At 42.8% G+C, this 27710-nt stretch overlaps 1 protein-coding gene across 2 annotated transcripts in view; it reads left to right on the plus strand.

The window, feature by feature from the left end:
• MICU2 (mitochondrial calcium uptake 2) overlaps positions 1-27710 on the plus strand; it is a 1758017-nt gene that overhangs the window by 1667551 nt on the left and 62756 nt on the right. For both annotated transcript variants that reach the window (XM_069640674.1, XM_069640673.1), the window contains exon 10: positions 19747-19855. In XM_069640674.1, the coding sequence (XP_069496775.1) occupies positions 19747-19855 (109 nt within the window). The remainder of the gene's footprint in view (positions 1-19746; positions 19856-27710) is intronic.

Genomic DNA, 27710 nt, shown 5'->3' on the forward strand with positions numbered 1-27710 from the left:
GCAGACTGCGCATCAAGAGAGCTAACTCAGCACAGCAGTTCAACTGGAGGAGAAAGATGTCACGAACCGAGAGGGTGAGAGTAGCAACCTTGCCCTTTCCAACCAAGGCCCATGAAACGTCTGCGGAAAGAATTGTAACACCGCAAACAATAGCCAGCGTGTGTTGCAGCAGATGTCAACAGTACACAAGACCCTCCTCCGTTGATAAACCTTGACTCCAAACAGAAGGAAAGCCAAGCGGTTAATCACCAGTGAGTCGAGGGGAGAGCCGATAAGAAACCAAACTGTGTTGAGCAAAAGTAGAAAACTGGCTAATTGAACAGTAAAAGTACAAACAACTGTTGATATCGAAAAAGTGGAAAACCAGCAACATAAGAGTCCGGCACCATGTGGGTGCTCACTCAGGAAACTATGGGCAATTACCCAATTGTTAAAAATACCATTACCAGAAGTCCTTTGGAAAGGCGAGAAGGGGGTCAAAGTGGTCATAGAGGGGTCTAGTAAAATCCTCTGTACAGTCGAAAGTCTTTGACCAACAGATGATTGTGAAGCTAAGGGGAGTGAATCCTGCATCATAAGAACTGATTGAGAAAATATGCAATTGACAAAGTTGGCAAGAGTGAACCCGAAAGAGGGATGTGCACAGTGAACTGTTTAAAAAGATATTAAGATTTGTGAATGTCATAGATGAAATTGCATTGAAAGCCACAGTGAACCCAATCGAGGGAGGCCAACAGTCGAGTAGGATCTGAGCCCAAGGGTGGTAGCACCGGTACCGTTAATAAGGTTACCAGTGCTACCATCATGTTCTGCTCGCGGGTGCCGGTATGGCCACCAGGTCAGACCTGGTGGCTGCAAGGGCACCCATGAGCAGAACTCCTAGTATGGCGGTATGGTAGCAATGGTGCCGGTAGCGATACCGGCGCTGGTAGCGATACCAGCGCCGTTATTGCCTTACCGCCATACTTGTAATGAGGCCCAATGACTCCCTTCTCCTGAAAGTACTTCTAGTACCACTCTGTAGGGTTCCTTCTTAATACATAACCCTCAAATTGTCTCTTGTGACTTTTTGACTCCGTCTCTGTAGTTCTTCAAATGGGCTATTGGGTTTTCCCTCCTCTTTAGGAATCCTTTTTGCAGATCTTTTAAAACATCTACACTCCTGGTTGTTGGTCTCAGCGTATCCTTGAAAGATACTATTGCTCTGGCAGGCTTTTCCTCCTGGGCAATTATAGTTCATCTTATTTTGGTCTACTTGACTTTGGATATGTCTGTGGTTTAGTACCTGTAAACTATGGCTCATAACATTTTCTCTTTTTTAGTCTTTTTCTTCTTGCATCAAATATCGAGTTACTTTTCTCTTTTCCCAGGGTATTGCGATCCACTGCTCTTTTCTCTCAGTATTCAGATTTTCAATCACTTTCTCTTGCATCACAACTTTTTCAGTTAATTTGGTTTAAGCTCAACTTGTCTCATGGCTTCTACTGTGACAAGTAGCTTGTGCGGTATGATTCCCTTGCGGGCAACCATTCTCCCTGTTACCTTTGCTTTTGAAGCAGAAAGTGTTTGGGAGCCTTGTTCCTCTGGTACCTTCTCTCTTGTCAAGGGCCGCTCCTGCCTTCTCTTCGTTGGCGTTTCCTTCCTCAGTCTCTTGTTTCCTCGGTGGCCTCGTGCTCCGATTCACGACTGGGACATCCTGTGGCTCGATATTGGTGATGGTTTGTGGACCAGCTGTCCACCAAGGATCCTCCTTTGTGGTCTCTTCACCACCTTCTTCCGGCCTCCTGCACTGTCAGGTTCTCGTGCTTCAGGTTTGCTGTAGCTTTGGCCTTACGCTCTTTAGTATCGAGGGAGTTTGAAACTTGCAGGTGTCCTGGCTTTTCCACCTTCTCCAGGTTTTACGCAGCTTGGGCCTTCCACGGACTGTGTATGTGTGCCCCTCTCTCTCTTCTTTCTTTGTGGCTTCTCAAGTATACACTAATCACTCCTCCCAGTGGATTGGGCATTTGTATTGAAAGGGACATGTTTTCTTGCCATAAAATAATGGCATCTAGTAGGTGTTTCTTCATCCCAGTCCTGGTATTTAAACGTTTCTGGGATTTTAGAGCCTCCTATATAGGCCACAGTATGCAGGATTTAGGGAGTTCCTGATGGGAACGGGAGTCTTTGTCCACCAAAGGGGGAAGTCTCTCCTGGTGAGGTCCCATCTGCCTCGACCCCTAGGGAGGGTGTTGTGAAGTAGGCTCACCTCCTGAGCCTCATGGGTGGGGGTTGGGAGGCAGGCTCTCTTTTGGAGAGAATGGATCAATTCCCTCGATTTGTCACAGTTTACAGCACTCTGTGGTGAGGCTAGACCTTTTGGGAAGGGTGTGCACTTTGATTCCTGTTCCCAGGGCAACGTCCATGTGAAGTGGCTGTCTCACTGAAGTGGGCTTTACCTGCCCTCAAAATGGATCAAAGGGAGGCTGTCACTGCAGCTGTCGAGATGGCACCTGTGACCTGAACCTGCTCTGTGCCATCAGAGAGAGAATTGCCACCACAATTGTATATCAAAATGAAAAAACCTTATCAAAAGTAAGGTGTTCCACTGGCTATAAAATCAGACCTCAAGTTGAAAAGAATGTCTGCTGAAGGAATTATTAAATACGCACCAGGATGGCTTCGTCCCCAGTTTGTGGTGCAGAAAACTCCAGCTCTGCATTGACCTCAGAGGACTCCATCAAAATGTAGTGGCGGAGAGCGTTTCTGCAGAACCTTTGCTAGCGCATTTCAAAAATCTCAGAAGCAGCCATGTACTCCATCTTGGACCTAAAAACATCATGCCATCAAGTATGTCTGCATCTTCAGTCCATGGACTTGGCCTCATTCATAACACTGTTTTGTTTATTCTGGTGCAAACTGTACCATTCAGTCTAGTATCTGTCACAAGGGTGTTTCAGAAAATAATTAACAGACTAGTAGACTTTGTGGATGGAGTAAAGTGCCAGCAAGATGACATTTTGGTCTGGGTGAAAGTCGAATAGGACATCATTGTTTACTCCAAATTCACACAAAGTTGAATAAAGCAGCATTAGCAATCTCTCCTGTCAACTTCAGGAAGGAGGTGGTTGACTATCTTGGGCAACAACCTTCTCAAGATGGTCTACGTTCAGAGCATGATGCATTAGGAGTGATTCTGAACATGCCACAGACTAAAAATAGAGTTAAACTATATTTGTTGAGGCATATACTAGAATTTTACAGGAAGTTAATTAAGAATTTGTCAAATAAAACAGTTAAGGGTAGTTGACATAGAAATATGCCACTTGAACCGGAGCGAGAGTTGTGAAAGAGTATTCAGTGGGATTAGGAAAGACCTGTGTCTTCACCCGTACAGAAACGTTTTGATAAAAACTTGCACCCTCTGTTGTCATTGAGGACGGGATTGAGTGCAGTTTTGTTGGAATAATGTCTACCATGGCATTTGTTTCACATACACTTAAAGATGTTGAGAAGAGATACTCTGTGGTGGAGAGAGAATAGATATTCTGGTGGAGAGAGATGTGAGGGTCAGTAATGCAAGGGGGACAACTTCTTGTAGATTTCTCAAAATATGCCATTTTATTAAAGAAATTATATCAAGAAAATACCTTGCTTGCCCTACTCTACAGAGGAATTCCCTGCCTAGTCTAACAGGTAAGGAAATATTCTCTAGCATGGGATAACTGGCACTCGAACTAAACAAAAAATATATACAGAAAATATGTAGCCACACAATATGATAAATAATACTAGCACAATGTGTGAACGGCCTTCTCCTGTCCTTGTTTAGGTCCCTTCCCAGGGATTCAGTCAACTCAAAATGTTCAACAAAGGAAAAATAAAGGTTTTTAGCCAGCCCTTGCTAGTTCCAAGTCAAAGGCAAAAGTTCATCAAACAGAAATCCACTGGTAAAGAAATGTGTTCCTGGATGAAAGCTCCACTTCTAACTTCCAGAAAAGAAATAGCACCAATGGGAGTACTCGTTAAAATAAATTGTCTCCTCTTCCAGATAGGTTGCCACTGTTCAAAAGAAGGTGCAATATGCCCCACTGTCAACAACACACAGTTCTTAATCAACAGTTAGGACTTTGTTAATTACAACTTTACATTGGTATATTTGTCAGGATGTTTTTGTCTTTGTAGTGCTGCTTCCACTTCAACAACCATACTTCTACTGTTGGTACTATGAGAACAGTCACCTTTCTACCACAGTACGTTACTGGTTCATACTACTTCAATGTTGCATCTGCTGACAACTTTTTATACCACCACAGTTCAAGTACTACTACCACAGCTCAGTACTTTGAATTGTTAGGCAGGTTTTGACAAGACTCTTCAACCTCTTCAGGTAGGCAAGGGACTCTTCATTTTAATGGCTTTCTCAAAGGAACAGCCTCTTTCCCTCTTTTGTCTGTCTGCCACAGTAACAACCTGGTTCTGCCCACAAAGCTCACTTCTCTCTGGCGTCTGCTGTATTTGGCACCACTGGTTGTATCTACTTTTAGAATATTCTTCACAAGCAATTATTTCCCCTTCCCCTGCTTTACTCCTACCTTTCGGTTAGCCATCAGCCCCAAGTAATTACCCAAAAGCTTTGGCGCCACTCTCTCAGCTTCAGGTAATACTGGTACACTTGTATTTTAGGCCACTTGATTGTTAACAACTTCACAATACAGTTGGAGTATTATTTAACTCTTGGAAAGGTTGGTTTCACTATAAAAAAGGGTTGGCTCTTGGCTTGGGCAAAGCGTGTTCTTCTCTTCAATAGTTGGAACTCTTTACTTAGTAGAATTAGAAAGAATGTGACTTCTGGAAACACTTTAAGTTCCGTTTTAGTGGAAACCACAATTGGGTACACGCAACCTCTCTTTAAAAAGTACACTTCGAGGTTTAAAGATGAAGAGAGAATTGTATTCCGGTGTAATAACAAAGGATAAAGTTCTGATTTCCTTTGGGAATCACAATTAAACACATGCAACCTCTTTTTTATGTGGTTTTCTGACTTTGTAACTTGTAACTCGGGTATTGTCAAGATTAGCTATTCGGTAATGATTTAGACCCACACCCTTCTCCTGCATGGGTGTCTCTGATTCGGCCACTTAAATTGGGAGTTCCTTTTCCTCCCCAAACTCTCAGCTTGCCTCTTGCTTCTGGCCTCAGTCTCACGTTCTCAGCTCTACCATCAGAGCTATAAGGCTCACATTTGGAATAGTTGGTATCCTGCATGTCTTCCACTGCGCAGCCTCTGCACTTCAGATTTTGGGAGAACATGACTCTCTCGGAACATGTAGTTCTGCCATCTCCACGTTCGGGCGTCCCTTCTGTGCTCCCACTTTTTTGTGATTTGTCAGCCTTGTGCTACTTCTCTACTTCTACTACAACCGGCCTTCCAGCTCTCGTTCCAGCTCCTTCTACCCCTCCTTTCCTGAGGGGGCCTTTTATGCCTGCCAGGTTCATTGACAATTTCCAGGTGTGGGCTGTTAAGCTCATTTGCCTGACTACTGCAATGGCCAGTAGGCTTAATTGCCTGGCTGCTACATCTGCATGCCTCTTCAGCCCCTTGCTTGTCCCAGTACTTCTAGGATTCTGGGACTTGTTGTCCCCTTCAACAAAATGAGTTCTTCTGACATTTGAGTTCTTTTTACGGGTAGATTTAATTTCCCTGAGCTCATTAAGAGAGGAACTGTTACAATTAGTTGTTATAGAGGAACATCAGTTATTAAGAACATTTCCAGATCCCTGTACATTGTACCCTTGCAAGTAAGGAGGGTGTTTGATTTGGGAAACCCCAAAAGATCTTTCCTTTGGTAAGCTTTGTTCTGTTTTTATAAGACTTGTGGCCACATTTCTAATTTTAGTATATGTAAGGGACATTACAACAACAACAAGCCATTACCTCTTTAGGTACATTGGAAAGAGTCTTAATATCAGAGGAAAACCACTGTGCCTTATCCCACAGAATATCTGCACCACCCTTGGCCCTATCCCCTCCCAGGTTATCCCGCAGTACACCACACCCAGGGTTGGGATCAGGAAGCATCTGCCTTCACCTGACCACCTGGGAGGAGACCTTAGGCAGGGTTTCAGTGTGGGATCCGTAGGATTCTACAGAGGCCTTTGGTTAATCCGGGGGTGAGCAAGATTTGCACTTATTTGTAGTGCAGAGAGTTTACAAAAGTAAATGAACACAAGCTACCAGTTGTCATATTTAATAGAAAGACTTTAGATGCTGTGCCGTGAAGAATTGTGAGATTGATAACAAGCATGGAAGGGTTGAAGTTTAAGGTGGTGCACACCATTGGGAAGGCCAATGTAGTAACTGATGCCCTTTTGACAATTTCTGCAGTCTAGGCAAACAAGGTGAACGAGATTTTGGTCTCACATCTAGGAAAGCATGTGGAATGTGTGTTGTAGAACCAATGCTGATTATTCCAAAATGTTGAAATATTCGGAGGTGGGGTGACCCTGTAAAAAGTGGCAGAGGAAGCCATCAATGGCTACAAAAGAATGAAGGATGACGTTTTTGGTGAGTGGTCATCAATTGGCGGTGTCAGAACTGATCAGAGAAAGTGTTATTGATGTGTTACATGAGGGGCACCTTGGAATATTTACGACCACGGTTCTCATTAGAGAGGTTTACTGGTGGCCAGGAATGGATTCAAATGTTGAAAGTAAGTTAAAGGACTGTAGTGTGTCTGTGTCTCTGTCTGTCTGTGTGTGTGTCTGTGTGTGTGTCTCTGTGTATAAATAGTGATAAGGTACGCGTACAAGGACAGTTCCAGCCATTCTAGAGGTTGTATGGGACATTATTGCCGTTGATATTTTGCATCCACTTAATGTTAGAGTAGCCGGTGATACTTGCGTTGTGATAGTGGTTGACGTGTTGTCCAAGTGACCGGAGATTTGTGTAATGAAAATCATTAGCTCAAGAAAGATCATACAATTTCTGGTGTCAGTCTTTTGGGGAGAGGGTTTTGCAAAGAAAATGATTTCAGACAATGGCCCTCCGTTTTTTTTCAAGGTTGATTGAGGCATTTATGCTGGCTCGTGGAATTGTGCACACAATCACATCTTTTTATCACCCCAAAGGAAACACTTGTGTGGAGCATTTAAGTATGACGCTCATGAATGCCATCCACATATCCACAACCACTGCAGGAGTTTGGGTGAGATCAATCAAGGAACGAATATTCCAGTAAAGGTTGGCACCCCCATGACACAATGGGCATGTACCCATTTGAGAATTCAAATGCCTAACACGAAAATGTGCCCTGATTGAATGGGAAGGTCCGCAAAGGTGGTTGTTGAAATGGTCAAAGTGAAGGAAAGGCTGTTAAGGAGAGATAGCAAAGCTAATGGAGGATATGATGGAGTGCATTGTACACAAGGATAACATATCAACCACTAACACAAGAGGTTCCCATGCCTGAGGAGATTCAGATTAAAATCAAATCCCCCAGGAGGGTTCATAAAGGGGATCCGGTTTTTCCAAGGCTTTTACAGAGAGGGTTTAGGTCATGCTGTGAAGTTGGTCATGAGGTGTGGAACAAGGAAAGGGTGGTGTTGATTACTTTGAGGAGGGAGTGCGCCTTGTGGGGGGTTGGAATGTGGTGACATTGGTGAGACCTAAAGTGTCACCTAATAGCCTGTGTTGTCTGTTAAGTATGCAACAGGTATTTCCTACAGTTGTTGCTCATTTGATTTAATTTGTCTGTTGGTTGCTATAATGTCAAAGAGAAAGAGATATGCTACATCCCTTTTACTGATTAGTCTTGTTCATATTTTACAACTTAAAGGCATGGTCTAGTAAAAAATGTTATTGTCCCTATGGGTCGGCCATGTTTTTTTAAGCCTAAGTGGCTCGGTTTTAGAAAACTTTCCTATGGACCTTACCCGAGTTTTCGTCCATTAAACGCACGCGAAAACAAGCACCAGGGAGCCGCCATTTTCTGATAATCCTATCTTTTCCCCCATCACCCTGGCTGACCTGCTTTTGCGGCACTAAATCAATTCCCCCGCCCCTGAGCCTGACATTATCAAAACATTCATATTCCCCGCCTCTCTCCGTGACGTTACTGTGCTGCGTAGGCAAACGCGCCCAGTCGTCTTCTACGCGACTCCACACAGAACCCGGAAACCAACACAGACCATCTCACAACACAGCGTGCCACAATTCGGAATATGAAACTTTACTTTAAAATCAAACAGCAACACGGTACATTTATTTTACATTAAATGTTTAGAGAATATTCAGCAATTGCCATATGAACTCCGAAAGCCATTTATTTTATTTTATCTGTATCCGCCATGGTACACAGGGTGTTGCTTTTCGTTAAAAGAAGCAGTTTGGAAGCACGGTGAACTGCAAGGCTGTTCCATCAACTAGGCACTAGTCCATCGTAAAGGTTGATATGTTGCTTCTAGACACTAGTACAGCGTAAGGGCATGTGGGCCCTTGGCGATCGTCCCATAAAATTGTCAGTGTGCTCCAGTTGTTCACACGAAGCTGCAGGTGTCTACTGTAAAAGCCATCTGCTGGTGTCTCAAACCGATGGCAGTAGCAGAAGGGGAGCAAATACCTGTTATGAAAACAAAAAAATTATAATTAGTCTCGCCAGCCGATCTTCATTAATATTACTTATTTTATTTATTACAGCCGATCAGAAACTATTTGCTTGCAAGGATAGTTCAATGGAGTATGTTCGGCTCTAAAATCAATGCGAAAAGTAACGAAATAAATCGAGGCCAACACACAATGATAAACGACAGTCTACATGCGTGAGGAATGATATGATATGGCATTTGTAACGCGCCTATACTCAAGTGTTTCTAGGCGTGACGAGGCAGGTGGGGAACAAGGGCAGACAGACAACGATCCTACTAGGCCAGGTGTCTTTCTGATCGCGCATGGGGAAGGGCTGTACATGGTTAGTTAAATACAAATTAAATAATGGGGCCAGCTGGTGGCAAGTGCAAGGTAAATGCCGGGAGAAGGGGCTGAAGGATACAGAGACATTCCCGTAGTGCAGGTAGGCAGTGCAGGGAAAAGTGTCTGGGCCAAGGACCGAGATCGGTGAGACCAGTTGACCTGCATGCCCATGTGCCCACTACGAACACGTTTTACTTACTTTTCCTAGCTCTTCATTCATTCATTTATTCATGCATCCATTCATTAAATCTTCATTCCGGTATAAAAGCGTGTAAAGATTTACTTACATTATATTTGAAATTTCCATTGTGTCTCTTCGTAATGCAGTCTGTAAAACGGACCGTGCTCTTGACAACGATTTTTTGTATACTGAACTAAAATGAAACTCGGTCTAGTTTCTGAATTTTCTGCCTTATCGTCTCTTACGTTATTGCGCACTCCCTTCAAATGTAGTTCTTTCGGCGTGGTCCCTGTCTCAAGGTCAAAAAACAATAGACCCTTATACTTCCAGTGCGACTTGTGGGCCTCATCTGGGCGCTGTCCTTCGCATTCTTTATTTGCAACATCACGTAGTATAGGCATCTGTGAGAACTTGAAGTTTAGAATCCGTCTATGTAGTCCGCCTCAATTTGCAAATGCGAACTGGCTTCTCTCCCAAATGCCACGGCCCGCTTGGCTGGCGCGTTCTAAGTGCCCCAATTTTGTCCCCGTTGTCTGCGAGCTTTGCAGCCCAAATTGAGACATTTAATGTTTGGCGGAAGGTCAGGGAAAGTATAAAGTACCACAGGAGTTGAGTTAAAAGTGAGATTTATTGTTTGTTTCTTTGTTTTATTATTTGCAATACGCAAGCCTCCCCTCCGTTAACAGTGCGCAGCATTTACATTTACATGAGATGAGACATGAGAAAAATATATACATACACATATGTGAGGTGAATAGAGAGAATTCAAAGATGACACCAAGCTTGTTCGCCAGCCATGATGGTGAAGGCAGGGGTTAGGTTTACAGGTACACTGTACAATAACATTTATTTACAAAAAGACAATCGTATTGCAATTATTTAAACCGGGATTTGTACTTCACAATCAGCTGTGCTTCGGGTGGGCATGGCACAGTCGCAATGTTCGGTGGCAATGGATCACTGCTCTGCACAGAAACGTCCAAAATTCCATATCTGTGCTTCTCTAACACAGCAACAATAAGGCCTTTCACAAAGTCGAACTGCATTTCATCATAGACTGGTTTGATCACCCATTGCTTACTTCGTTTTGAAAACACCTTAGTGTAGAGAGGCATCCTTAGTTTACTCCTAGTCCTAGATTATTCACGTCCGACATTGCTGTTATGGGCCAAGACCGCTAGTATAGTGCTATGTTTCATGCCCCGAAAGCTAAAATGCAAGCGCTTTGGCCTGTACTTTAGGCACATATTGTGGAACACCTCCAAATCTCCTGTGTGACAGAATTCTGTCAGTCCTCTCAAATCTCGTGATAGAGTTTTGTCGAAAACAATCTTCTCAATGGCTTTGTGTGTCGGTGAAGATGGAATCAACCACTTCTTCTTCCGTGCCTCCTCTGGGGACAAAGGGCCATGTTCACATTGGTGGAAATGTTCATTTGCTGTCCAGCAGTGAACGTTGGTACAGTGGTGCATCAGTGACCGCCATTTTTCAAGTAGTATTTCCACTGACCCCTCACAAGTTTTTGAGCTCCACCAAAGATGGTTGGTGATAGAATGTGACCACTGCAAAATACTTTCAAAACCTTTTTTTCCCCTGCAGCCGAGATTTTCTTATTGATTGATTTAGCAAGATGCCATATGTCAAATTGATGTTTAATATGTGGGAACTGCTCTCTCATTGTCTTGGCAATTGAAACATGTCTATCCGTGGCTATGAGGTCGATGTGCATTCCCCTTGATTGTAGATATTCCACTGATTTTATAAATCCTAGTTTCTCCATGGCCACTGACGATGTACATTGTGTTACCTGCACGACCACCGAACTCACAATTTTCTTACTATCCATGTCCTGAAAGTGGTAGGTGCAGTACTTGGCAGAAAATCCAGGGCTGTCACACTGTCCATCACCGGCTAGCCTGAATCGTTTGCCTTCGAATGTACTTGCTAGAGACAATTGTTCAATTTTCCAAGCATCACTAATGGCCGGAAACAGATATACGTTGGCATATGTAGTACAGCGCTTTAGAAATGAAATGGAGTCCCACAAACTGAAAGAAAGCCTCTAACTTTCTAAAACTGGAGCCACTAAAAAGTGATGCAGCTGCACACAGTAGATTGCCTGCTGGCAGTTTCCCCAGCATCGGTTGTGCAGACCATGAGAACCTATGATTTAATCTACAGGCGGCATTTATTTTGACGTTACTACCTTTTTATTTGACGAGTCACATTAATCAATGGCTTCCCACATACTTTCCCTCTAATGGAATGCGCACATTTCAGCATACTTATAATTTCCATCAAACAACTGTCGAATACAATATATTTGTTCTCTTTCATTAGACTGTCATCCTGCGTCAACGTTGTTTCGGCCTGTGACGTTGTGGAGATTTCAACACATTGGAAAGTAATATCGCTGATATCAAGTTCTGATGCGTCTATGGATGCTGCGGCTGGTTCATTCTCTGTCATTTCGACATCTATTACTTCAACATTGATGGGAGAACACAACAATGTCGACAGGTTTTTTGGTGGCAAATTTTTGGCGGGTGTAGAGTGTGTAAATTGATCTGCAACTACTTCAGAGCTATCTTTCATACATTCAATAACATCATCTTGTGGTGGTGCGGTCGCACTGTAGCTATGGTCCAATGCAACTTTGCTGTAGTCTCCAAACACAGTTAATTCATGTTCTGGCCATTGGACATGAGCATCTCGAGCCTGAACACGCCTCGCCTCAATTAATAGTTCCTCCATAGTGTACACGGTCTGGCAAGCCACATCTCTCATTCGCTTCACTGTCTGTGTGTGTATAGTTCTGACACCCACGGGTAACTGGAGGAGAGATTGGAAAAGGGATGTTCAGTTTAAACACAAGATTGAGTGTAGTAGAATTGACTGGAAAAAAAACATAAAATAGTCCCCAGCACAAACATTTTTTTAAAGTTATGAACTGTTTGTAACTAACCTTTTTTTGTTTTTTTTTCTTTGCAACTTTTTTGACTCGACCTTCAACATCTGCACGCTGTAGCTCCGATTCGTTTCCGCATGTCCTCCCTTCCTCTTGCGCTGCAACGACTATATTTTCTGTATCCGCATAGACAGCACGGAATGAGGCTCCATCGTCTCCCTGAAACATAGTACTTTCATTACTATGTATCAAAATATTGTTAGCATAAAACACACGTGAGGACGAACACACAGGTACATCTCAAAAGCCAAACACGATTTAAACATTGTGTGCAACAATCAAACGACAAGTATTCGACCAGTGATGATCTATTTCGATGGAACTGTCAGTATCCATACCTCTGGCTCTGCATGGACTGCCATGAATGGTTGTATTGGAGAGGAGGCATCATCTCCCTGAAACACAGTACTTGCGTTAGTATGCTTTTCAATATTGGAAACACAACACACACTTGGGGTCGAACGCACAGGTACATATAAAGAGATAACCGCAAATGATGCATTGTCCAAAAGAATCAAGGAAAATCTAAATATGATCACATTTCATCGACTTATTTCTCTAATTTATTTACATCTGCATCATCTAAATTGGATGCTGTGATTGTAGTGGAAGCTTTGTCGTCTCCCTGAAACACAGCACTTGCGTTAATAGGGAAGAAAGTATAGCAAATGGAATCACGTTATATGATCACGCATGATGGAGCTGTCATTATCCATACCTCGTGCTGCTGAAGAATATCTATGGATGTTGCAAATGTAGTGCGCACTTCCAAAAGCTGTTGCGCTGATTTGTATACGCATGGTCCCACTTCCACTTCCCCTGGATTTACTTGAATGTCAGGCTCTGCATCAAGTGCAGGGGTTGACGCTCCATCAACTGCCTGAAACATAGTACTTGCATTAGTGAGGATTACAATAGTGAAAACATAACACACACCTGGGGTCGACAGCACAGGTACATATCAACGGCTAACCACGAATGAAACATTGTGTAGAACAATCAAACGACAAGAATTCCAGCTCTGATGATGACGCTCGATGGAGCTGTGAGTATCCATACCTCCTTCTGTTGAAGAACATCTAGAAATGTTGTAGATGTGGCGGACGCTTCAGCATCTCCCTCAAAGACAGTACTTGCATTAGTATGGATAATACTAATTATAACTGAAAACAAACACCAGTGGACGATAACTAAGGTGTATATCAATTGGAAAGCACTAACCAAACATTCGGTAAAATGATTACACGATAAAATAAAAATATTACTTGACATGCATAAAACAAGTCTGTAGCGGATTAGCCTAGTAAGATTACCTGATACGCGCTAGAAGTGGTTGATAACTGCGACCACGTCAAGGATGTAGAATGTTCTTGCTTCAGATTCAAGGGATAGTCAAGAAGTTGTAAAGGTAAATTAATGATTGATAATGAAATGCCAATATTAAAAATAGCCATGTAAGGCGACAGAATACTTGTAAAATGCTCAATACAGCACAGTTCCCTGTTCCCATATATATACATTGCGTTTGTGGGTTATGAAATTGAAAAAGAATATATTGGTAAATGTCATTATTCAAAAAACTATACACTCATATCAATATCGAAATTATTACAAGGGATAGAACACCTACAATATCAATTAATCCGTTCGGATACCTACACACTACCGCAAGGCCTAAAGCTAAATCCGGACACTTGACTCACCGGTGGCGGAATGTGGACGAATAGAGTGGGAATAGCGTTTGCAAGCAATTTCCGTGTCGTTCGCCGTTTATTCTTCTTTGTTACCCAAGATGTTGTGTACATGTCCAAGGAAAAGTGCCGGCTGCAGATGCGGTATCGATCACCCCTCTTGTCCTGTAAGACTTGTTGGACTCTACTTTCCAGCTCATCCAGTGGATATCCACAATGTCTGACCCATTCTCTTATTCGATCAACAGTTTTCGGGAATACATGCATTGTATTGCCTTCAGATTTAGCATGGGTCTTCGAAGGGCGACTGCTAATCGAACAGGCAGGCATTGTTGATAAATCTGAAAAGTAAATATCGACATTATTATACAATAAAGATTTGATACAAAAGTAAATGAATCATACAATGATCAATGCAAGGTTTGTTTTGGTCGCAGGAACTATACCAGTTCATTATGTGCGGCTTACTATTTGCATAAGTTGCAGAAATGTAAAAATGATGTAACTAAAAACTGAACATGTGACTCATCCCTTGGATGTTCTGTATTGCACAAGAAGGAAACATGCTTACATTATAGACTGGACCCCCGAAGGGTCCAATTCGATGACAATAGACACAGATGAAAATAAATAGATCTATTGATAGCATAGCAATGGAAACTCAAGTCAATAGCAATGAGACCAATGAACCTAGCACTATTGTGTACTCAACTCGCAAATAGATAGAAATTTAAAAATCTGCGAAATATGACTAGGATACATGGCCTTACATTGACCAACAAACAGTTGGATTCAGCAAGCAGAGCAGTATGTTGCAGGAGAATAGGTGGGTGGCCACAGGTAAGCACACTGATGGGTTTGCTCTAAGCGGTCAGAGAAGTTCACGGATAGCACGACGACGAGCAGATTAGCGTAGATCTCAGTGGTTGCCAGGTAACACGTTCAGGGGTTGACTTGCAAAGTACAAAGATGTTCTCATGAGACATATCAAGTGGTTTATAAAGTATTAGAAACAGGGGTGTGTTTGTGAATGAATGACGTATGTATGTCGTGGTCTTAGTGGGGCGGCCTGCTTCAAGGGGAGGCCTGGCTGGAGACACGGGGTCTGAGGAGGGCATGTGACCGATGGCCCCTTGGCGTGGGATACCTTTTGAAGTGTACATGTAGTTTGGCACCTTGGCCTTTCGTGCCCCTGACAGCCCCCCATGCCAGCGCGCATCCACCGGTGCTTATCAATAACAAATGCCACATACCGGAGATTCTTGTGAGCACAGACCAACACTTCAACCGGTGTATTATAGTGGTCAAGACCCAAGGCCTGTATAATCCAATGGTAATTGTTAGTATAGACATATGTGTGACTTTTATAGAGACATAACCCACTGAAAGACTTTGAACAAGTGTTATTTAGTGCATGCATTATCGAGAATATGTTATGTTAGCTTAGATAGATAGTGACCACCCTGCTTCACAGCGACCAGACCTTCACCCATTCGGAGCACAGATGTCTGACGTCCATCCTTGAATGGAGACACACTTGATTCATTTAAAAAATCGAAACAACCGTTGTTAAAATATATGTGGTGTTTTATTTTGTATCTTATTTTGATGACACAAAAATACAAGACTTTAAACATTGTACAGTTCAGGTTGCAGCACAGCGAGAGAAAATCCCCTGTACTGACCGCTGTCACTCGGGAACGTTTCTCTAATGGCACGAACGGCACAGGCGGGTATCTCCCGTGGAGCCACCATGTAAAGGAACGATAGGCCACCAGCCTGTACCACCTGTGAAAAGGAATGAAACTGTTTTTAAATGACCAAGATAAGTTTAATAAACGTTTGTTGTCAATGACAATTCTTGTAACTAATGGCATTCTGCATGGACAAATGCTATCTGGACAATGCACACTATTGAATGACTTACATGCGTTACAATGATATGTAGATGTAATTTTGGATATAGTAGAAGAACATGAAATAGGAGTGGCATGACAAGCAGAGTATACTTACTCGTTACTCGGATTACGAGGACGAACTGTTGTGCGAAGTTCGTGCATAAGCACCATCATTATTCTCAACACGGCCCGTGTGAGGCAGGCTGCCCTGAAGTCTGGCAGCTCGGTGATGCATTGCGGTCGTGGCTCGCCTTCCGAAATGTAGGCCAGGCATCCCGAGTTTTCTCGGCAGCAGCAGTTCTCGTCCTCAGTTGGCATTAGCTTGCACCGATTGCATGTGCACCAGGTGGAGACGCCGTCCATTCGACTAGGCCCAGGCTCTTCATCTGTTGATTCGTCCTGCCAACTGCCGTCCGAATCCCCATCGTTTTCGCATGCTTCCCTTTCCAGTAGTTCCTCCTCGGTATACTCGGGCTCGTACATGTAGGGCATTATTGTAGCCATTGTGTGTTAAACTAAAATAATTTATAGCGGTGGTACTGGTATCTGTTCACACGGGCTACAAGCGGCGAAGGTAGCTGACCAGAGCACTGAAAAAAGTCACAGAATACTCAGAGTAACACAGAGAGAGGAATGGAATCGAAAATCTGCTGCTGTGTGTTGTGAAACGGTCTGTTTATACTTATTGAGGAAAGAGGCGTCCTGCCATTTCCATGGCGACACGTCATTAGCTGAAGCGCAGCGAATGTTCACACGAGACGTGCTTTGGCGTTGGGAAATGGGCGGTACGAGTCTGCTGATGACAGGCTCAGGGGCGGGGGAATTGATTTAGTGCCGCAAAAGCAGGTCAGCCAGGGCGATGGGGGAAAAGATAGGATTATCAGAAAATGGCGGCTCCCTGGTGCTTGTTTTCGCGTGCGTTTAATGGACGAAAACTCGGGTAAGGTCCATAAGAAAGTTTTCTAAAATCGAGCCACTTAGGCTTAAAAAAACATGGCCGACCCGTAGGGACAATAAAACATTTTACTAGACCATGCCTTTAAATTGTATATATAACTGCCCTAAAGCAAGGCTATATACCCGTATACGTGTTGACATTCTGTTCTCTGGCCGGCCCATCCTAAGAACACTGGTCTAAAGTTCTTCGAGTCTAGTGGGGTTCTAGACCCCAGAAGGGGGACGTTTGGAGAGGGGAGGACGTGTGGCCTTGTCTTTAGAGGGCATTATGTACATTAATCTGAATAAAGGAACATTGCTGTGTCACAAACCTATTTTTTGGTTCTCCTGACATGTTTAATCATCTTATCAGAACAAACATGTGCTTGCTTGCAACGTGAGGGTTCTTAGCATTACGTATCTGATGATGCAACAACTGAAAAAAATATTTTTCTCCAAAAATGTTTTTTTAAAAAGTCCTATCCTAAAGTAGTTATTCTTTTGTTGTCTGTCACACAAATAAAATCTTCTGGCTTAAGTATGGCCATTTTGTAGAAATGATGGTAAGAGAATTGCAACTGGCTTGTGACAGGATGTTTTGAACTTTACGCCAGGCAAATTTGGAAATTTGGAAGGGATGCCTAGGTCTAAAAAGGGCACATTTACATGGAGGTAGTGAAAATTTTGGAGTAGGTTTTGAACCTCATTAAGACGCACCTTTATTGGTAATGAAGGCTAAACAACGATCATCTAATCATTGTTATGTACCCTGTTTTTTTTAATGAACCACTAAGACTTGTAAGACTGTAAAACTGCAGAACAATTCAAATGTTTTAAAAATGTTTTTAAAAACAGAGTGTGTGTGTGTGTGTGTGTGTGTGTGTGTGTGTACGTGCTCGCACACGAGTGTTAGTGGGTGAGGTGAAGGGTGCAGTTATCATTATTCACCTTTCCAGCTATTGTGAGAAACCTGAAGGAGTCCCCCTTTCTAGTCCCTGGGGATCTGTCACCCAGTTGGCCAGGACACAGCCATCGCTTTTGCATCCAGTTCCGGGGGGTGTACCAGTATAAGAGGATCCCCTAGATGGGGGACCTTGCAGAGTGAGAGTGGGACACTGATGGGTGAGATGCGGTATCCCTCTTTCTTAGACACCTTTTCCCCATCCTACCACGTAGGATATTCCAAAACACGGCCCCCCCCTTTTCCGAGTCAAACACTTTCACACAACACGAACGAGAACAGACTAACCTCAGAGCTGTTTACCTAATACATGTCCCAATACAAAGGTCAGGCAATTGACCAGAATCTCACACACCTGACGGCCCTTTCCCTTCTCCACCGGGATAAAAGGTGGAGCACAAGAGCACACTATGAGCAAGGCAGACAGCATGACGTGACAGCCAGTTCCGTTCGGCAGTTCAAGAGGAGGCGAAAGACGGCAGGAGTCGAGAGGCGACCAGGGGGAGAAGTGACCTTGCCCTTTTCGACAGAGTCCCGTAAAGCTTCCAAAGAAACAATTGTAAGGCTTGGAACAATAGCCTGTGTGTGTTGCAGCAGATGTCAATGTTACCTGGGCATCTCCTCCACTGACAGCCAAGCTGGAGAGAGACGTATGGCCCCATGGTACCGGCCTTGACTCTACAGGCGAGAAAGCAACGCCATGCATCACAATCAGTGAGTCGAGGGGGAGAACCGATAAAGAAACCGAATTGTGCTCAACAGAAGTAATGAGAGACTACTTTAACTTTAAATACCAAGAACTGTTAAGAGAACAGGGGAAAACCAGCAGAGGCAGTCACCACATGGGTGCGCACTTGTGGTGATTGCCCTGTTGGGAAACTGTAGATACCAGAAAACCTTGGGAGATAGACGAAAGGTCAAAGTGGTCATACAGGGGTCATGCAAAATCCTCTGTACTGTCGAAAGTCTTTGACCAGAAGATGATCCTCCTCCCAACCCCCAAGCCGGGTCTCCTGAAATCTTCCTGTGTGATTTCTCTCTCCTCCAGTTCCCTTTTTGCTTGACCTAATGGTCTTTTTTTTCAGATTTCTTGTCTCCTCTTGATTTTATTTCCTCAGTCTCCTCTGTCCTACCTTTAGTAACCATACCATCACCACCACCTCCTTGTGATGTTCTCTGTTCAGCCTCTTAAATATCTGTCCCTGTTGGTTATCCTGCTAAAAGTTTGTGTCTCTTAATAGGGTTGCACAAATGTTGCCCTTTAGGGTCTCACAAGGGGATGTGACTGGATTTACACTTTCAGGGTTGGTCTGTCCTACTGGGCTGGTGGGCTGGGAAGCACATAGGCGTGCACATCTGGCCTGTGATGGCCTTTCTGAATGTGCTCAGCTATGAGTTCGGGACCAAGGTGGAGGGTTACCAGGAATCCTTTCTATTACCCCTAGCTCAGGGTTGTTGATTTGCTCCCTTGCTCGTCTCCAAAACCAGGCAGGGGACTTGATCACAAATGGTATGCAACAGAAATGGGTTGGAAATAAACCGAAGGCCTTCGTATTAGAAGGCCCACCAACCAAATAACGGCCATGCTTGCCAGTACTCCTGTTTCTCTCTAATCCAATTTCCCCCATCCTAAAGGACTCGGGTTGTTGACGGCATGCAGAAAAAAATTAGCAATGGCAACAATCGTAGTTTTTATCCCTGTACAAATATTATCTACATACTATTACTGAGGTTTCAGTGCATGGTCTGAGAGTGAAGTTAAGCAAGACTGACGTTTATCTTCGAAGGGTGCTTTTGTTACATCGAATGTAACATGAATGTTTTTCTACATTTTTGCCGCCATCCCCCTCCCCGCAAATTATTTTATGTGGCTCCTCCATGCCATCCTGTTCTCCCCCTCCTACCGCCTCTGATCATAACTTTCCCCAGCTCTCCTTTATTGTTTTAGAACTTTCTAAATAGGGTTTTCTAAACCCTTTTCAAAATCAGTTCTCTTTTTCGAAGCATCGTATAAAAAATACAGCATATTCCCAGGCTCCTGATTGGTGATTTTCCAGATCAGTTTGCATCGTTCTGCAGTTGCTCTTAAAACGCACGTTATTGATATTATCAATAAAGGTTGTATATTCTGACTATAAAGCCATTTATTTTTGTATTTTAGGGTATCAGCTTGGAAGAATTCAAGAGTTTCTGTAATTTCATGAACAACCTGGAGGACTTTTCAATCACAATGCAGATGTTTAGTCTGGCGAACCGAGCTGTCAAATTGGGTAAGTATGCAGCACCCTAAAGTACAAGGCTGGCATAAGTATCTATAATATAAATAAACGGACACAAAAAAATATTCTCCACGATGGGGAAAAACATCCAAAAGGTAAACGCAAAGTAAATGTGTTGCTGGAAAGTTTGCTTTTTGTTTTCCTAGATTGTAATCAGTAAACCAAATCGGAGGAGGCACGCCTCTGTAAACAAGGCAAATCTTTTCTTATATGGATTAATATATTTATTTATATTATTACTGCAAAATATTTCCATCTGTGATAAGATTAACAGGCCACATTTAGTCTTTTTCATAGAAAAATGTCTTGACATTCTGAAACATATTTACAAAAATCCAGCAGTGAACCTGATGTGAAAGGCAAACGAACATTTGTACCTGTGCTGGCTGTGGGAGAATAGCGCTGGGAGTTTCCTTAACTCTCGCCTCACCGACACCCACTTCCTGGAGGGGGAGGAGCATCGTGACGCTCACGTGACTGCTCTCGTGACACTGCCTGCCATTGAAAACAGGGCGAGGGCACCCTTGTGGCGTTAAGCCCGTTAGGAGTGAAGTCCACCGGCTGTTGTGCGGCTGTTCGGCGCTGGCGGAGCCTGGGGGAGACTGCGGAGGAAACACCTCTTTGATCCCCATATGGTATCCTGCCAACACTTGTGCTATTGAGTGAAGTTGATTGCTGCCTGAGGTGCAAGGCACACTGCACATATTACACTCACCCTCCGAATCTCCAAAACTACCGTCCTCTCAAAACCGAACATCGATTGTGCGTTTTCTGAAAGACGAATGAATGAGCCAGGGCCCTCGGGTCTCTTCCTGACCGAAGCGGCCGCAGTACTACTGGGAGACGATGGAGGAGTGCATCCGCTTACGAGACAGCAACGCCGCTGCTTGGCTGCCGCTGCCTGTGGAAGCACGCCAATGGAACTGAGAGTGGTACCGCCGGTAAGCTGTAGCAGGTCCCGCAAAAGGACCTGTGCTTCTATTCCTTCAACTAACTCTGAAACTTTTTTTGACTGTCGAGCCAGTAGCTCTCCCTTACTTGCTATGGCTATAGCCCCCCCTACTCCCTTCACCCCCTCTACCTCTCAGGCTCTCTCAACAATACATACAGCGAGTGACATAACTGATATAACCCACGAGACAAATGACGAGAGAGTAAACAAGAGCCCTGTTATGCCTGAAGTATTCTCAGAGGCTATTATTGACCTTGCTACTGACGATAATGTAGGAAACAAAGAAATTCTTAGCGACACACAAACTCATCAGACCATCACTGCCCTTAATAAAACTGGAGCTTATGAGACTCTCTCTATCACGACTTTCCAGTCAAGGGTTCACTCTTTAAGTGACTGTAAAGTCAGATCTGGGGAGAGTGAGAGAGAGCGTGAAAGTGAAGAGAGCCCTAATCGATCGTTTGACGAGGATCCTGATGAGGACACTGAATTAGGCTGTAAAGACTCTATTACATCAACCCACCGTGTCCAAACGCAAAGCGAAAGGTGCATAAATGACAATTTACTTAATCCCAGAAGTGAACTGTTAGCAGCCAGCACAACTGGCTTGCAAAACAATGTGATGTGGTCTAACCCAGCTTGTCTATCTGACCAACTAGCTTGTATCACTAGAAGCCCGAATCGACGCAGTTCGATCGCTGCTGTGGACAAAGTACTAAAAGATCTAATTCAAATAAATACTTGAATGGGAAGTAAGTATACTGCTCAAAACAAAGCGGAAGCAAACTCCACTGAATTACGAAAAGAACAAGAAGTCGAGCCCCAAATGGAGCTCCGAGTGGAAAATACAAAGAATATTGTGAACTTACGATCTGAAATCCAAGAATCCCATGAAAAACAGAACCCGTGGCTTAAACCCATGCCTAAAAGGAAAAGACTTGATTCCTTAGGTGATGACCATAGAGACCAGCTGTTCACATCGCAAAAAAGACATGCCGAGATGCGAGAAGCAGCGGGTCTGGATTGTCCTGGACTTGAGTCCTACTTTGTGCTGCTTTCTGCTGATCCCCTTATACAGAATTCCTCCACAAAGAAAAAGAAGCGTCGGAAAGAAATGTCAAAAACAACCAAACTAAGGATGATACACAACAACAAATCAAACTTCCAAACACAAAATATGGCAGAACGCCTATCGAAATAAATCTCCAGAGATCTGAATGCACTTGTCCGCACATACCATATCCATGGTGCCGTATAAGAAACTATATGAACAACTGAATGAGACCTTAAGAGATCAAACAACACTTTTAGCTATGATGAACACAAAAATGATCAACGTAGAGCAAGATCTGAAAACTACAAAACAAGCACGGCAAGATGACCACTTAAGAGCTGAAACAAATGTGAAAATCATACTGGAACACACCAAAAACAGTGCTCTCGACAAACGACTATTTGCAGAAGTAGCAAGAGAAGCGATCGCCCTGTTAAAACAACAGAAGTTGAATCCCACATCCACCGAGATGGAACTAAATGAGAACAGAGAGCAACTGTACGACAGTGTGAAAATAACATCGATTACTAATTCAACTGATCCTAATATGGAATCCGCAGTCCCGAAGACTGGAAAAGCTGTAAAGACGAACCAACAAGAATTAAGCAATGGAGAAGATCGTATGAACGACAGACCAACTAAATGCAAACAAAAACTGAAACGATTAAATGATCCAACTAGTAACAACAAGGCCGTCCAACCGAGTGAGAAACCTGGTGTAATAAATGGCGCTCTTGCAAGTACTGGAAAGAAAGAAAAGTTGAATTTACCTCGATCACAAGTGATGTATCCTAAAAGTACAGCTGTTCCAACACCGCTGCCACCTGGAAATGGAGGTTCAGTGACTAATCAGAATAAAAGTGCGGAGAGTGAAGCTGCCCTAGATGCTGATCAATTGGAAGCCAATCTGGCTACCAAGTCTAAAGATAATCATAACCTGGAAAACTGTAAAGAGAACGAGGTAGAGGATGTTATGTCAAAGAAAGCAAAAGCGACTTCAAAAGAAGTGTTCGCAATTTTTGACCCAAAGAGAACGGAGCCAGAAAAAAATCTTAAAATAGTGGGATCAAAAGATGAGAAACAAATGAAAACCATGAAGAAAAGGAAAATGCGAACTAGAGCAAGTGTGCGTTCGTTTCTAAGGAACATCAAAAGCTTCAGCTTCACAACTTCATCTAAGCATGCAGCGGGTCCTTTGGTAAAGGCCAATATTGCCACTCAAATAGCTTCTGCAAATGTCAACCAAAGGGATAACATCGAGGTATCAAATGATGAGCCAATGGCCGTTGAGAGCTCTACCGAAGATCTATTAAACTTCTCCGCGTATGATGAATGTGAAACAGACAAAGGCAGCCTGACCGAGATCCCTGATTTAGTACTGAATGAAGAACGTGCACCTACTGATGGCCTATTTAACATCGACTTCACTGCTCCATTAGATGAAGTTATAACATCTGCAAAAGAGACTATGCCAAATATGCCACCAATTGTTTCTGGAAATGGAACTAACTCCAACTTAAGCTGTATCCCGAGTGTGAAACTTGTAAATCCGCAAAGAGGTGTAACTATAGATCCATCGAAACATGATGGTGATTCGCCACTCTTAGCAGTAGACTCATCTAAAAAATGTATCACACTTGAAGCTAAAAGAATATTACTATTGACATCGATGAAACGAGATCAATCTGACATGAAGTCCACTACTCGAAATACGAATTTGTGGAAATATGAGCAAGAATTTGGAGCACTTGAGGCAAAAATGGCTTCAATGGATGTTGGCTTAACCAAAGCTCTACCAAAGATTGAAGAAAGATGTGGAGCTCTGTACATGAACAAATCTGAATGCCACTCTCAGAAGCTGTCTAAAGATCTATTCTCGCAATCAAAGAGACCATGTGACCATCTGCAACCATTGTCAGAGACTAGGCATAATCACTCAAAAAAGAACGCTGATATCTACAACGACTCTGACCGTAAATATCGTCAAGTGAGAAATAACAAAACAAAAGGGAAATATCTTTTGCGACTTGAGCGAATAGTAAGAGAAAGAGATGGACTCTTACTAAACAGGAAAAATGTGATGAACCTATTACACCACATACCACAATTAAGAACTGTGGTCTCTGAAGACATCCAAGTGGTAGAATTTGAAAAGGAAAAACTTAACGACTGTGTGATATTACACATAGCCTCAAAAATCATTCGTGACTCATTATTAAACGTGGGTACGATCTTGAACTCATTGGGATTTGACATAAATGAAATCTGGAACCAAAAAGAGAAAGAGCGATCGAGAGACTTAGAATCTCCTCCAAAATATGAAACAGGATCTAACTATGGGCCTCGACACCAAGGCGAAAATAGTAGCTTAGAGAGCAAATTTGTCTCCGTCACGAGAACAAACAGTGATGAAACACAAAATCAGATCATCGACTGCAATATAGTAACAGATGTGAACATAAACACTGAAATACAGAAGAATACCAGTTTACAAAACGAAGATCTTGACTGGACCTGGGTCGCTAAAACGATCAACATCACTAAAAACAGCTAATGTCTAAATCCCAAGGATCCTGGCAATACATGCGTAGCCTCATGGAACACGCGAGGGCATACGCATCTATTTGGAAACATACCCAAGGAACTGCGGACGTAGATTTACTTTGCCTGCAAGAGACCTGGTTAATGGAACCACCCATTGCAGAAGGATTTGAAATTGCGTTTAACCCAGCGATCAAAGGGAATAAAGGACGCCCCATGTCAGGGATGGCGATCCTTGCAAAAATCAAAAGTGGCATACGTATTTTATCATCAACTAATGTATCATCGTATGTACAAGTATGCAAAATCAAATTCCCGGTGAGACATGGCACAGAGGAGAACGTGCTAATACTGGTAAACATCTACTGGCAACATGCTGCCATACAAGTGGAAAATTTAATTGAAACAATTTCGGAAATCATCTGCGAAATTAAAAGACATGAAAAAGATGTACACATTTTAATATGTGGCGATCTCAACATAAATTGTTTCCAAGATAAAAACCATAATGAGCACGATGAGAAAAAAACCAAAGATGGACATGCGGCAGCACTCTGGATGCTAGAAATGAACGCATGGAATCTACAGATGCTAAACGGACAGACAACAGGAGATATCCCCGCCCAACCAACATGGCGAAGAAATGAGTCAAGCTCAACAATTGACTATATGTTCGTAAATGGAAAGGTAAGAAGTGAAGTAAAATGGCTAAAAATCATCGAAATGAAATCTAGTGATCATAGCCTAGTTAAGCTGTATGTGAAACCACAACAATGCGGGAGAACAAGCGATGCAGTTAAAAATGCTCTTGAAGTGGGACCAGGCCGCAATAGTCTACGACTAAACGCGACCCAAATAATCTCACTGCGGACATCATTAGAAGAAAAACAAGATCCAGATAAAATTGAATACACTACTCTCTTGGAAACTTATCGAGAGAAGAAAATCCACAAAAATAGATCTGATTTTTCACAACGTGATATATGGAATGCTGAGCTTAATCTAAGGAAAAAAAAAATTGAACAAAGACCTAAGATTGATAAAGAATAAAACTGATCCAACCAGCAAAAGCAAAATAAAACAACTGAAACAAATGTATTAGAACTGGCTAATCAGCCATAAACACATAATGTTGCAAAGAGACGCAGAAAACATGATGACAACGCTTGCTAATCGAAATATAAGGGACTTTTGGGCATACCTGAATAACATCTCAAGTCCCCAAGGAGCAATTATAAAATCCATAATTTCGGAAGAAATATGGATAAAACATTACACTGAAATTTTCTACAATGACACCGCCAAAGGAATTGTACCATCCACTGCAGAGTCTGAGTGGTCAATCGAAATAAAGAAAGAAGATCTATATTGCAACATCAAAAATCTGAGTACATCAAGAGCCCCTGGGCCGGATGGTTTAACAAATCATCTCTTAAAACAACATCCGGAACTCTGGGCAGATTTATGCCACTCATTGTTTAAATCAAACTTACAGAACTGAATGATTCCATCGTCCTGGCGAAGTGCTATTGTCGTACCCATCTTCAAAAAGGGAGATCGCACAGATCCAAAGAATTATCAGCCAACAGCCCTGCTAGATGTGGTGGGGAAAGTTTTTGCCACCCAGCTTCAAAACCAACTGTTAAAGTGGATCCAGGATTCCAAGAGATACGATCCACGCCAATCCGGATTTGTGAAGGGGGTTGGCTGTGGGCTGAATTTAACAATCCTAAATTTCATAAAGATGGAAGCTATTCGCCAAAATAGGAAAATCTACGTGGCTTTTGTCGATTTGTCCAGCGCTTTCGACAACATCGACCGAGAGATGCTCTGGAACAAGTTAATGAAATGGAAATGTCCGGATAACCTACTTCAACCTATAAAAGCGCTCCATACAGACACGGACATTAAGGTCAGATTAGACGCCTGCGGAACCTTAAGTAAATCAATAAGAACAAATCAAGGCGTGAAACAAGGCTGTTACTTGTTGGCAGCCACGCTATTTGGCCTATTTTTGTCAGATATTGGAGAAGATCTTGAAGCTGTCAACTCTTTCCCACCAAAAATCAACGGGATGATTGTAAACTGGATGCTCTATGCGGACGACATCGCATTGTTGGATCTAACCCCCATTGGTCTAACACGAAAACTATCTGCTCTTGAAGGGTATGTAAGAAAAAACAAACTAAAAATCAACCCTGCAAAGTTGGAAATAATAATACTCCAAGATCTATCTCGAACCAACAAGAGAAACATGAAATGTACACCAAAATGGAGATTATCTAACGAAAATCTGAAATGCGTAAGTAAGGCAAAGTACCTAGGTACTTGGATCAACAGTAACTTAACGGATGCACCATGGGTCGAAAATGCTAAACAAAAATGTAAACAACTTGCATGTCAAGGAGTAATTATAAACAAAAAATTTGGAAAATTCTCCCTGTTACCTGTGTTAGCCCATTATAATCAAAAAGCGACACCAACATTGATCTATGGCGCTGAAAGTGCCCTAGGAGTGTCAGCAACGTTGTGGCCAGAACTAGAAAACCAGTACTGGAGGCGAGTAGTACACCTACAAAAAGGAATCTCGAGTGCTTGCGCACGATATGAACTCAATCTAATATCTATGCAAGCCCAAGTGTTATGGAATATGTTATCCATATACAGGAAAATCATCCTAACAAACTGCACTCCTCAATTTAAGATCTTACAAGATGCACTGCAAGGCAACCAAGAAGCGCTTTTTTGTAAATGGGCTACTGAATGTGACAATCAATTAACACTCCTGGGTACAGATCAAGTCACTTTGAAAAATAACCCAAACTATGTAAAAAAAAAAGCTATGGGAGCTCGACTGGTGCACCACGATTGATGATCGGAATCGTCACAAGCTCATGGAAGACGCAGCAATTGAGGCTAAAGATCGTAAGAAACCGCTGCAATACCTGATGAAGTCAGCTAATGTAAAACATCGACCTATCTATATGAAATTTCGACTAAATCTCTTTAACACCAGGGTGAGTCAAGCAAACGGGGCACGAAAAATGACAGCGACCTTGAGCTGTCGCTTCTGTAACGGACAGCAAGAGACTCTCAAACACTTAACTCTATATTGCGAAGGCTTGAAAGATATGAGATCTGTGCATTTGGGAGACCTGGTGCGACAATATTCTACTCTATGCGGCGACGAACTCTGGCGAAAATTCTACAGTCCGCGTGAAAAAGACATATATGGGCTGACCAACTTTCTACAATCTCTAGAGGCTCTGCTAAAATCCCAATAAGAAAGGAATGTAAAT

The sequence above is a fragment of the Ambystoma mexicanum genome, chromosome 7q (genome assembly GCF_040938575.1).
Source record: "Ambystoma mexicanum isolate Mex_15411 chromosome 7q, UKY_AmexF1_1, whole genome shotgun sequence".
In the NCBI taxonomy this organism is placed as follows: Eukaryota; Metazoa; Chordata; class Amphibia; order Caudata; family Ambystomatidae; genus Ambystoma; species Ambystoma mexicanum.